The sequence below is a fragment of the Anopheles coluzzii genome, chromosome 2 (genome assembly GCF_943734685.1).
Source record: "Anopheles coluzzii chromosome 2, AcolN3, whole genome shotgun sequence".
Taxonomy (NCBI): domain Eukaryota; kingdom Metazoa; phylum Arthropoda; class Insecta; order Diptera; family Culicidae; genus Anopheles; species Anopheles coluzzii.
Genome location: NC_064670.1, coordinates 113,098,786 through 113,111,756, shown reverse-complemented (window position 1 = coordinate 113,111,756; position 12,971 = coordinate 113,098,786). Strand labels below are relative to the sequence as shown.

The following is a 12,971-nucleotide window of genomic DNA, read 5'->3' as shown; positions in this document are numbered from 1 at the left end:
ACTGGTGTCGTTCTGAAAATTCGACAACATTCTAGGCAAATCAGTGAAAAACATCAGCAGAGTTAAACAAGAGACAAATGAACATCTGATTGAACATCCCTCGTCGAAGACTCTCTTGAAGTCACTATCATCAAACACACGCGTAATGCACACAACAATGCGGATTAGGACAACACTTGCAAAAAACACTGAGCAACCATTAGTTCGCTTTGTGGACATTACTTGAAAAAGTTTTTGAAAATATTTCCAGGCGACAGCTTGTTCGACGAGGGGCTGGTTGTCGTCACCGGCGTTGTTCCCGCAGGTGGCTGCTGTTCCAGCACCGCTGTTGGAGCCGGAGCTGCGGTGTACGATGGCATGATCAGCTTCACTGCCGCCGGTTCCTCGAACGACGCCTCCTCTTGTGACGCTTCCGGCTTGCCTGGTCTGCCATCGTACCGTCCACCACCCCTCGGCTGTTCGGCTGGTTGCTGACGTCGTTGCTGCTGTTGCTCCTGCTGCTGCTGCTGCTGCTCCTGGAGCTGCTGCTGTCTCTTCTCGTTGAGTGAGGAGAGAAATTTATTGCGCTCATTATTGATCTTCGTCTTCTGCGCCTGCTCAATGTATTTGCGGTTGAGTTCGAACAGGCTGTGGTTCCTGTTCGTTTCGGGCCCGGTGGCCGGTGTGAGCGTGGTCTCGTGCGCCGTGTGATCGGCCGCCTCGGGAGCGGATGTGGTGGTGGATGAGGTATGATCATTCGCAACCGTGCTATTCGTTGCCGAGGGTTTGCGCACCGTCTCCGGTTGATCCTCGTACCGCTTCCGGTAGCGATCACCGAACGGTGTGGTGGTGGTGGTGCTGCTACTGTTATCAGTGTTGTTGCTCATGGTGGTATTCTTGTGGCTGTTGAGGGTGATTGGTGTGGGTATGGAGCTGCAAGATTGGTGACGATGGTGTCGATACGCGCCCGTACATGGTGTGGTATGGGGAACGAGTTTCGAAATGGCAACATACACACACACACACGAGTCGACACGAGTGAAGTGGAGCATGAAAATATTTGTGAAATAAAATATTACACACACTGATGAAGATGGGAGCGTTCGCGCGATTCAATGAAGATACCATTGAGCTTCTTCAGCTCACACGGGAAGACTACCTGATTGAAAGAACTCAAAACCCGCACCGCCTGGCACGACGGCCAAAACTAACATTCCCAACCGGCTCTCTTCCTTACCTTCTGATCTGTCCGGCAGTGGGCGTTGTCGTCGGCGTTCCGGACGGACTGGTCGGTGGCGAGACGGCACCGGAGCTGCCCGTGGTGCTGCCCGTTGTGTTGTTCGCTGCACCCGTACCGGTTGCTGCTGGAGGCACGAGGTTGGTGGCTGCGCCGGACGCCGGTCCGGTCGCCGATGACGGTGATGTGGTCGTGCTTCCCAGGACCAAATTGCTTGTTGTTTTCCTACAAAACAAAAAACGAGTGAAACGGAGAATCATTAGTTCATCTCAGTTGCAGTATGTCGCGGCACGGAAAACTTGTGTTGAACAATACAGGTAAGCGGTAAGTGTAGGTAAGTAAAACATCAGTATCATTCCACAAAACCGAGAAGAAAACAGCATAACCAGGCTGGAGCAAATCTTACAAAGCAATGAATAATGGCGTGGTATAGATACAGGTGCTTACAGAGACATGAAGGGAGATAGTGAAAGAGAGAGGGAGAGGAGTTTTCTTGCTTCTTTTTTTTTGGTAAAAGGAACAAAAAAAAAGCAAAATGGAGTACAGAATAATTGCTCTTGTGTTACCTTAGTGTCCGATGATCCTTCAGTGAGGCGGACCGCTGCACCAGATACGACGAAATGTTCGATGCAGGCGTCGTCGCCGTAGTGGTAGTGGTAGTACTATTGTTATTGTTGTTGTTGTTGCTGCTGTTGTTGTTGTTGTTCGAGGCGGTACTGGTTTTAGTGTTAATAGGCGTCGATGGTAGGATCGTGTGGGGGCATGAGTTAGCCTGTATTCGTGCTCGCAGCTCGGCATACCGCTGGTAGAACCTGTATAGGGCCATTGTACACACACACACACACACACACGCGCGCGCACATAATTTGCGGCCATGTTTAGCAAATGTGTTGGTCACGAGTACGTGTACGAGGAAAGGGAAGGACAGTGTGTGGTTACATGTTGCAAGTGTAATGACGTAGTATGTAGGCCGCGTCGTGTAGTGCAAATGTTGGATGATGTTGTGCAAAAAACAATAACCGGCCATATATGCGGTAGTATTTTAGGGTTTTTGTGTTGTAGTTTGTAAGTATTCAACATCAGGAAAGGTGCCGTTGCAGAAGTATATGTCCATGATACACACAGGTAGTAGTGGTGTGCCGAGATAAGGTAGTGGGAGTTAATAAACAATTAGAAAACACAAGCCATTAATAAGAAGAATTAAACGGATTTTTAAAACAACGTAAAACAATTACGAAGAAACACGTCCTTGTCCTGTGTGCATGATTCGATTGCGTTTAATTTCAGTTTTAATCTTGTTTTATACATTACTGGAGCAATGAAACATGCAAAGCAGTTAATGAGGTTTTAAACTTTAAACGTAAAATGCGAATATCAATATAAAAATCTTTAACGCAAATAAATCTGTACGGTCCAATGAAACGCGGGGAAAAAATCCATATCAGCAACCAATATTCAAACAAAATAATAATAAAATTAAAGAAAAACACGCGCACACGGTACACAAACACATACACACAGCAATAGAAGAGAAACCCCAAAACGGTTCCACAGAACGGTGCGCAATACTCACTTTTCGTCACTCTCGAAGCTCTGGGTTCTCCTCAGTATCACATCCGGTTCAGTTGGTTTATTTTCCTTTTCCGAAACTACTGGTTTCGTAGCGCGATGAGGCGGCCAGGGAAGGCAGGAAGGAATGAAAATTACAACAAGAAAGGAAGAGAGTAAACACATATGCTTATTTAGAAAATTGCTCAATAACAAAAACAAAACTCTTCAAAGGCTCGAAATTAAAGCTAATGGATGTTCTTTTTTTTTGGTTGTGTGTAGTGGGCTTTTTATAAAGATGAACCAAATCAACTAGCAGTTTTTTTTTTATTTGGTAGATTTTTCAACTGTGCGAACAAAGATACCGAAAGATGGCAGAACTGGCGCAACGCAGTCGCGAATATTTGAACTTTATTTTTCGAATTTTCCATACTATTAGCGTGAAGATGAGAGCAATGGGAAGCATAAGGGTGTGGCCAATGCATCTTTCATGATGGATACATTGCACCATCTAGTTTTTGCTTCTTGCAAATGAAGGTTTGAAATATGCTTGCGAATATGCTTAGGAAAACTATACACAAATGGCGACAAAAACGGCAGCATCAGCAGTAACAGAACGAGGCGATTGATCGTACAATGTGAAAATAGGCGCATAAGTACAGGAAGGTCGATGAGGTAGAGGTGCTTCGTCACAGGAGCACACCGTGAGCGACATGAAGGAGCTTGCGACGAAGGATTATATGAGCGATTATGAGATATTGAACGTGAGCAAAAAATACAGCACTGAACAGGAAACGATACGAAATAGCAAACAAAAGCAGCACATGAACAGAACAGTAAGAAACAACAGAACAGAAGAACAGAACATTACGGTTGCGCTTGGACGTGAAAACGAGGTTAGCGTAGTCGACGACATCATCGGCCGGCGGTTGCTGTGCTTCCTCGTAGAAGTGGCGCGGCACAGGCGTCGGTACGGCACGCGCACGGCGCCACGGTGCCGTTGGTGGAGCCGCTGGATTGTTAGCGATCGCTGGTGCGGCATTGTTCGACGGTACCGGCGGCTCCGTTACACGTGGCTTCGGCGCTACAATTTGTGTGGTCAGTGGAACCGGCGTCGGTCGCGAGATGATTGGAACGGGCCGTGGCAACAGTTCGTCTGTTCGTCGATGGTTAAAGCACAGCCAATACCACAGACAGGCCACCGTTGTGAGAAGCACATCGCACCGAACGATCATGTTGGTGTTCGAGATATCACGATACACAGGCAGCAGTGTGAGCACAAGTCGGTTAGGAACGGGAGGTTTTAGATATTACAATAGAAGAAGAAGAAAGAAGACGACACGTGTAAGAACATTGTGGAACGACAGCAGAATAGTGCGTTGCAGGCCCCAAACAGCACACGTTGCAGTAACGTTGGTTAGTTGATTAGCATTAACAAGAATCATACAGCACGCGGTAAAACTACAAACGGTTCGAAAGCATCCTTTGTGGATCGATTCATAAAAGTTTGTCTTTTGGAACAGATTGCCAATTGCGTTGATGTGGAATGATTTTTTTAAATCAACTAATAACAATTATACAATTAAAGACCAATCCAAGCGCAAGGAATGCTGCTAGTAGTTCGGCGGACTTCACGGACAAGATGGTTACTATTTCAAGCAAAACTAGTAAAATGGAAATAAAGCATTAATTCTACACAAAATAGCACGTGCATTTTCAACATGCCTAGCAGCCAAACACACCTCACATTCATCACAGACCAGAAAAGCGTATGATCTGGGAATAGTGACACACGTCGTACGGTGCAATCTTATCCCTTTTGAGAGCTTTGATGAGCACTTAAAAGCTTATGTTTTTATCTACTATTTTTAAAATTTTACTGCGCAATATAGAGTTTCTTATTGTACCGATATGTCGTACAGTCGCTCCAAATCGTTATTCCCACTAAACAATCCTTTTCGCAAACATCTTTTCGGATCTGTGAATCGTGTGCGGAATTGTAACGCATGTGTAACGCATTGTAACACACGACAGTCAGAAGTAAACAAAACGACGGAAACCGAGCGAACCAAACCATACGTCGTCAATTAACCAACTCAAATCAAACGTCTCAAATTAAAGGTAATCAAACAGAGCGAGCACTTGCATAGAAAAAACAACACAGGCCAGAGGTCAAACAAACTCCCTCCAACGCTAGTAGCGTGTTCTGTAGGGAGTATGCTGCACGACCGTTACAGAATGGCGAGCGAATATTTTTCTCTTTCACGCACACACACACACACAAACATATCCGGTTGGTGGAATCCAACACACACACTCACGCAGCCACAATAAGGGCAAGTGGGGAAGGTTGTATTCCACCAGCGGAGTGGATGGTCCGCAGTTTGGCTGGCTGTACCTGTTTCGGACTCGGTCATACTACTATCGGCGGACGGATTCGAGGAGGAGTACGGTTCCGACGATACGCTGCCATTTTCCTCTTCTTCCTCCTCTTCCTCTTCCTCGCTTTCGGCATCCTTTGTTTGGTTGATTTGTGCGGGTGAAGGAAGATCTTGCTGGTATGGCACGCTACCGATGGACGAATCGGTTACGTCCTCGCCTGGACGGCTCGCTTGCGCACTGACGTGCTCTTGTTGCTCCTCTTCTTCCTCTGCGTCTTCCTCCTCTTCTTCCTCTTCCTCTTCCACCTCCTCCTCCTCTACCTCCTCTTCCTCTTCCAGCGCCTCGTCTACCGTATCATCCATCGTCTCCTCATCCTCCTCTTCATCTTTTTCATCTGCTGCTTTTTCTTCTTCTTGGTCTCCTGCAACTTGCGGGGATTCCGGAAGCGCTTCGGCAACATTTTCCCCGCCATCGTCGTCGTCGCCGTAGTCGACGGCGACGGATCCACCAGCTGGGTAGCATCCACACCCAAGGGTCCAGCGGGCGCGTGATTGTGGGAGGTTGTATTGAAGGGAATCATATTGACTTAACAAGATACACTTTTACATAGCGGAAACTCAATCGTGATACCGGCGAGATATGGATGTGCGAAAACGAAAGGCGAAAGAAAAGGAAAACCCCCCAAATACGGACCCCCAACAGCCAACTTATGTGACTCTAATTTGGATTTCGTTGGTCCAAAAACCAAAACACAAAGCGACACATAGCGCAAACAAAGGGAGCGGGTGATCCAACGGGGCACCGGGCCGGTATGATAAAAGCCAGCAGTGTTTTTTTCGTGTCTCGAATAGCCTCTCCGTTCCAGATATCCAATTAGTCAATCGCCTTTGCCAACTCAATTGACCCCCATCGACAATGGACAAAAACGAATGACCGCTTGGACACGGGGGGAAATGAACGGGAATGCGGGATGGGACGCGCACGAAACCATGTGTGCAAGGGAAGGGGGGTATGCCACCGAGGGGCACGCGGGATGTGTGGTTACACGGCGCGGCTGATCTGATCGCCCTATACACCTACCTTCCTTCTCCTTATTGCTGTCAATCGGTTTCACCTCGACCCGAATCACCTTGGTCGGCGTTTCCGTACTATTTTCGAAGTTGTCCGTAATCCTACCACCATCACGCCATCACGCGGGTGCAATGTACCGGAAAAGGAACAGAAAGGCAAACATTAAGCCACAGGCGCAAAATGAGGTACGCGTTCGCAAACGCGCGCCTATCCGAGAACCCCACCGTACCTATTTCCGTGACTAGGTGGTCTGCGCTTCGTGCGCTTCCCGTTCTTGCGGGCATCCTTCAGCAAAGGCACGATATCGTCCTGGGCAATGTCGATCGCCAGCTGGCCGCTGTAGTTCTGCACGTCGATGTCGGCGCTCGCGTTCAGCAGCATCTGTGTGGCTTCCTTCTGGCCCCAGTAGGCGGCCGCGTGCAGCGGCGTCCAGCCGTCCACGTCCTGCCGGTCGATGTCGCCCCGGCCCTCGAGCAGCAGCTTCAGCACGCCGATGTAGCCCTTGGCGGCGGCGACATGTATCGCGGTGGCGCCCGTCTTCGGGTGCGCCTTATCACAGTCCGGGCTGTCCGTGCGGAGCCACTTGGTCGCGTCGCTCAGCATGATGCGCTCCTCCGCCTGGCGCGCCTCCTCGCAGTCGATGCCCTGCTCGTCCAGGTGGTGCTGGATCAGGTCCTCCATCGCGTCCGAGTTGGCGAGATCGACCGCCAGCTCGCCATCGCTGTTGATCGACGCCAGGTCGGCACCGTTCTCTATCAGATAGCGTGCTATACTAAGAAAGCTGCAACAAAACAAGCAAACGTAGCGTTAGAATTGTATTCTTTGGATTTGGGTTTGTGGAACCGAACGACTAGTTCGATCGGTCTTCGTTTACCCGCATGATGCTGTGGCATGCAACGGTGTCCAGCCTTCGTTGTCCTTCCGGTTGACGTCGGCACCTTTCTGTACGAGAAACTCCACCATGTCCAGATTGTCATCGATGCACGCCTGAAACCATGAAACGGATGTTGGGAGAGAAATGAGAGAAATTATATTAGTTATGCGTGTTTATTGGCACACATTGTTGTTGATTTGTTTTGTCTACTCAGTGTAAAGAGAAACACACATTGTGTCTACTAGGTCTTAAAAATCGCTGCTAAGAATAGAAGTACTGTATAACTATCCACCAACTTCCAGCATCCCAACGATTCCCATTTGCCCTGTAACAATTAATTATGTTTGGTGTAGTGATGGGTAAAGCTGGCAAAAATCCGGAGTCGACTCAGATCATTTTCGAACCGAATCCGAAAGTTAGTTCCGGCCAGCATTATCCGCAGTCGTTTGGAATTGTTCGGAACTCCGCGGAGTAGTCCGGAGGCGTTTGGAGTCGGAGTCGTTCGGAGTCGGTTGGAGTCGTCCGGAATCGGTTGGAGTTAGAGTTGTCCGGAGCCGGTCTTCAAACGAAATGAAGTGCCTGATTACAAGCACATTGCATCGGACGGCTCCTGTGACGACTCCAAACGACTCCAGGTAACTCCGGACGACTCCGGACGATTATGGACGTTTCCGAACGACTCCGGGCGGAACTAGTGGTTCGGGTTTTTTGCCGGAGTCGGTATCGGACTAACAATAGCCCAAGCCGGATCGGAGTCGTGGGTGTGCTCCAAAGAGCACAACACTAGTTTGGTGCATTACACTGAACACTCAAAGATTCTGGCAGCAGACAAAATGTACCAATCGAATGGTCCGCTACCTCTATCCCTAGACGCCTGCAGCCACTTTGTTGCCCCACTGTTATACACAGGATGTTGATGGACGTTTTCCAACCGGTTACGGCGAGCCAGGGCGCGCCGTCAAGGTTAATTGTAATTTCGTGTGGAGAAATTATGAAATTTCCATGTCGTCTAAAACCGCATCCCCGAGGACCTAAGCGTGACGCAGATTAAAGTGAGAAGGGAGAGGAAAGAGGTGCCTACTGTCGAAATATACAAACTTTTTACTGCCCTCACATTCAACAGCATCACACCCCCCCCCCCCTGGGTGGAGATCTGCCGGCAGCTGCTGTCGATCAGTACAAAATGATCTTGAACACACACACGCGTGTGATGTTTGCCCCGCTGTTCTCTAATCGCATAAACGGGCGCAAAATGGTTGGTGCTTAAATTCACTATCGGGAAGCGAAAATCAAGCCGGCATGCGAGGGAGGGGGGAGTGGATGCTGCTATAAGAGTTGCTGTTGTGGCAGCAGGGCCGACGACTCCACGAGACGAGACGAGAGAGACGAGGGCTAAAATAGACAGGACCGAAGCCGTTGAAGCCAGCACCCTGCGCACGCGCCACCGGCGGAACGACCGACGTTGCTTTTATTCCTTTTATTTTCTCCTCCCCAATCTCAACAGAAAACCTTGGAAATTCTCTCTCTGACGTCAATCGGTCGGTGCGCGGCCGGTGCGCGACAGTGGTCGCCAGACACACGGCCACGGGAAACACCATTATTATTGCGACTGTGTTGCGGTAGACCGTACGGAGATGGCCTTTTGCACCGTGCGGGGTATTTCGCTGGCAAACTACATAGGGGAGATACAATTCTTGGACATTAAAAACGCGTCCCAGAAGGAAGCTTCTTGAAAGGGGTTTCTACCCTAGCGGAAGTAGCTTTTCAACCGAAATCAGGTTCGTATAGTTTTCATTTTTTAAAACAATTATAACTAACACTTTAAATTCTTGGCGCGCCGAAAAATAAATACAGCCCTGGCGAGAAAAAATGCGTTTTATAGTGTTGTATCCGATCGTTAAATTTAAAAGCGGATTTTCATCATTCCAGCTCCCGCGGGAGTCTCGGTTCTGATCTGTGCAGCGATGTAAAAAAAATGGGAAAAAGAACAAATCAAAACACGCACTTGCAGCGGTGATCGCGGTCTATACAACTGTCTCTCTTCTCTTTCGAAAAACATACGAGCCCTGCCAGCCAGCACGCGTTCAATAAAAATGTTCATTTGATCGCAGTTGTTAACGACGCTTTTTCGGACACGTTTTAATTGCCCCATAAGGTGCTGGCAAGGACAACCGGAGAAGGCTCCCTCAAGCTGTCCGCGAGAGGCAGGGAGCGAAGAGATGGATGCAAAAAAAAAAACGCGCACACACACACTCACACAGAAACTGCACGAGAAGGTTGCTACTTTCGGCGCATAACACGTTTTGACGTACGACATGCGAGATAGATACCGCTTGGGATAGGTTGTTATTATTGTTACGATAAATATAAATGTTTATGTTGAGAAAGGTTGCGATCATTCAAAAGCTGCAGAAGTAAGGTGCAAATCAAGAGTGATATTACTTCTATAAATATATGTATTTAGTACGCAGAACTCGTTCCAATCGCCGTACAAAAAGCGGGGAAGAATCGAATTAAAAACAAAATTGCAAAAAAACACTCCTACACTTGTTGCACCTCTTTCGTCAGTCCACACATGCCGATTAAACGCCGATTGCAATGTGCAGCACGTTTCAGTGGTCTCACAAACTGCACGGTCGTTGTTGAATGAATACGGCACGTTCAATTCCCACCGGGAAAGCGCCACGCTGCCGAACGGATACATGTCGCCCTCCTTCCCGAGAGCAAAACCCGCGTGTCTTTCTCCCTCTCTGTGGTGGGAATTCGGGAGGGCTTCACCACCATCGTACGCAATCAGTCGAGTTCGTGTGTGCAATTCTAGCGTTCATGCGCCACACACAAACCCACAAGTCATCATCTCGTGCCAACTGGAGCAGGTGTTGCTTAAAGACTTAATTTGCCCCACCGGTGGTGATGGTGCAAGGGCACTCTTTGGGTTGGATATTTTGCTTCGAAGCGAAGGCCAACGCTTCTAGAGACACGTTGGGGTTGCGTGAGATGATGGACATTTTTTTTTGTGCTCCCCAGAGGGGCCTGTCTCGCCTGGGTGCGAGAGATCAGAAACGACTCGTTCGGAGAGCAATCCCAAGGGGCGGGAAAAAAGCGGAGATCGATCCGTACTGTACAAAGAAAATACAATTAATCTAAGCCCCGTGTCAGCCGTGTGTGTGTGTGTGTTTGAAAATCAGTGCGAGTTCAATGCAATGCAGGGGGGAGAGGTTAGCTGAATTGATACAAGCGACGGACATAGAGGTAAAGGGGGATGGATGCTGGAGTGTTCTTGAATAGGGCCTCCCGCGTAACGGTGTGTGCACTAAGCACTTATTTGATACCAGTTTCGCGCGCACCAGTTGTTGTAGCGCGTCAAAATTTTCTCACGTCTTTGCTGACTGCACACGGGGTGGTAGAGTAAGATCGACATCGAAGCATCGTGCCCGTTACAAGGCACACCTGCTTGTGTGTGTGTGACATTTGCCGCAATACCTTGCGATGGATGGATTTACAACGAGCCGACTATATCACATCATAACCCAGCGCAAATGACATCAAGAATCAACGACAAACGTGCCACAGTAGCAGCCACATGGGATGGAATCGGTGAGGTCGATCGATGGTGCGTGTGTGTGGTCGCGTACAATGAAGCATCATGCTTAGTGTTGGGGTTTATGCATCTTTTGTCGCGATTCACTCATATGAAGTTTCAGGGACGAGTGATTCAAATCTCGTATCTAATCTTCAAAAATTCTTTTTTATAGCTATTTGATGCTCTGTCATAATCCATGGCTGGGTGGCCTAGTGGTAGACGTTTCGATTCCTGTACAGGCCGGGCGTAGTTCAAATCCAATGTTGATGCTCTCTTCCGTGACAGGAAGAAGACAAAGTTGTACGTTATGTGATAGAGATAGAGATTCTCTACAGAGTCATGGATCTTTTAGGCTGGAAATAGACGAACCAAGATCGTCGCGGTACCGCGAAATTCGCGGCTTGTTTATAACAGTTGTATAACAGTAGAGCTGTCAAATCTTCCGCGCCTCCAATCGCGCCTGCTGTTTCGCAGAGATACCCAACTTCGGTATTGCTGAGATTTTCGCGGTAGCGCGAACCAATTATTTTTACTTTTTCTGGCGGATTTGTGTGAAAACTCGTGTCGAGAAATGAGTTTTGTATTTTATTTTGCATACACTATGTGAAATAAATAATTTGATTCGCAAATTGATAGAGAAATATTTCTTCTTGGCACATTCAATCGTCACCAGACCTCGGATGGTTCCATACACGAACCGCGATTATCTCGCCTATCTGTCAGATTTTATAACATAATTGACAGCTCAAGTCATACGCGATTTTCGCGGTACCGCGATGATCTCGGTTCGTCTATTTCCAGCCTTAAAATTGAATACTTCAATCTCCTAGAATTCATGAATTTCGTAAGATACATGGATCTTCCAAGATCCGTGAATCTTTAGACATGTATGATTTTGAAAGTATAGAATTTGCTCGCTCCCATACAGTGGTACAGTGGCAAACTCGCACGACTTAACAACATGCCCGCCATGGGTTCAAGCCTTGCACGGACCAGTCTTCTCGTAGCAAAACAAAATAAACGGATGTGTTGTACATGCCAAGAAGTCTCGAAAGCCTCTGTAGACTGGCATGGCAATGGCCACGTAGGTTGTTACGCCAAGAAGTAGAATAAATAGGAGCTCATGCATTGTGATTTTTTTTGACATATATGAATCCCTAGAAATTCATATATCTTTCGAGATATATAATTCTTATGAGATTCATGATTCGTTTGAGATTCAAAAATCTATTGAGATTCATGAATTTTTAGAGATTCGCGAATATTTGCGATTCATGAATCTTTCCAACAGAGACTCATTTCAAAGATCCATTCAGATTCATGACTCTGAATCATAATTAATCCAACACTGATCATGATACCATTCAAAGTAAGATCGGCTCAACGCAAAGGAAAGATAAAGACAAGATTAAACAAACTGAAAGTGAAACACGGCCAACGATCTGAACCAATAAACTATCGATCAGTGTAAAACTCCCCACCGGAGGGCGATGATACGAAGAGAAGAGAGCCCAGAAACAGAGGAACAGGTTGCCGAGAGGCTGGGCTGCTGGCCAGCCGTGCGTATAAAATCATAACAAGCAGGCGCGAATGCGTCTTTCATTCGTGTGTCATAAAGGAGAAACATAAAAAAACACTTGCACTGATGTGAGCGTTTTATTTCTTCTTTCTTCCTTTCTTTCTCGTTTGTCTCCCAATCATCGTGTCTGTGGATCGCCTGTCCATAAATTGTAGGCTTTGGCGCTGTCACACGCTGTCCCCCCACGGTCCGTCTCCAGGTGCTGAGGGTTGTGTTTCAAGTAGCCGCACTGTTTTCGGCCCGTTTCTTAAGGTTGCCAAAAGTACTTAACAGTGTCTGCTTGGCGGTCAAGCACCAAGTGACGTTTCATGTTGCGAAAAACACTGTACAATCTTCTCTTGAAGTCATTTTGGTGTCGTGAAACCGTGACACGAAGCAGCATAGGAGCAACGAACGAAAGAGAGCAACAAACAAATGCAACCATTTCCCCGCTATTTTGAATGACTCAACAAGCCCCCAACAAAGCTCCCCAGTGGCAAATGGGCAAACTCCAGATCCACAGTGCCAACGAAGGCATAAAACAGATTAGCGACGCTTCTCCGGGGGATCGTTTCGCGGATCGTTTCCCTACCACGGCCGGCCGGCCGGCCGAGCCATATTATATGAGATTGCACCCAATTCAACGTCAACCACCGAGCGCAGCAGCTGCCTCCTGCACCCGGTAAAGGAGGGGATTTATTATCGATTAGCGACAGTTTGGTAGGCTTAAATCTGACAC

At 47.8% G+C, this 12,971-nt stretch overlaps 1 protein-coding gene across 16 annotated transcripts in view; it reads right to left on the bottom strand.

Annotated features, from left to right (window-relative positions):
- The window catches only part of LOC120952109 (protein phosphatase 1 regulatory subunit 12A), a 74,168-nt gene that overhangs the window by 22,219 nt on the left and 38,978 nt on the right, over window positions 1-12,971 (bottom strand). For 4 of the 16 annotated variants that reach the window (XM_049605860.1, XM_049605866.1, XM_049605862.1 and 1 more), the window contains exons 3-11: window positions 7,092-7,204; window positions 6,447-6,998; window positions 6,227-6,318; window positions 5,163-5,657; window positions 3,636-3,920; window positions 2,790-2,868; window positions 1,783-2,028; window positions 1,217-1,441; window positions 223-912 (exon numbers count right to left, since the gene is read on the bottom strand). In XM_049605860.1, the coding sequence (XP_049461817.1) occupies window positions 223-912; window positions 1,217-1,441; window positions 1,783-2,028; window positions 2,790-2,868; window positions 3,636-3,920; window positions 5,163-5,657; window positions 6,227-6,318; window positions 6,447-6,998; window positions 7,092-7,204 (2,777 nt within the window). Of the gene's footprint in view, window positions 1-222; window positions 913-1,216; window positions 1,442-1,782; window positions 2,029-2,789; window positions 2,869-3,635; window positions 3,921-5,162; window positions 5,732-6,226; window positions 6,319-6,446; window positions 6,999-7,091; window positions 7,205-12,971 lie in introns of those variants that run through there. The other 12 variants (XM_049605861.1, XM_049605863.1, XM_049605864.1 and 9 more) reach the window with 12 other exon arrangements.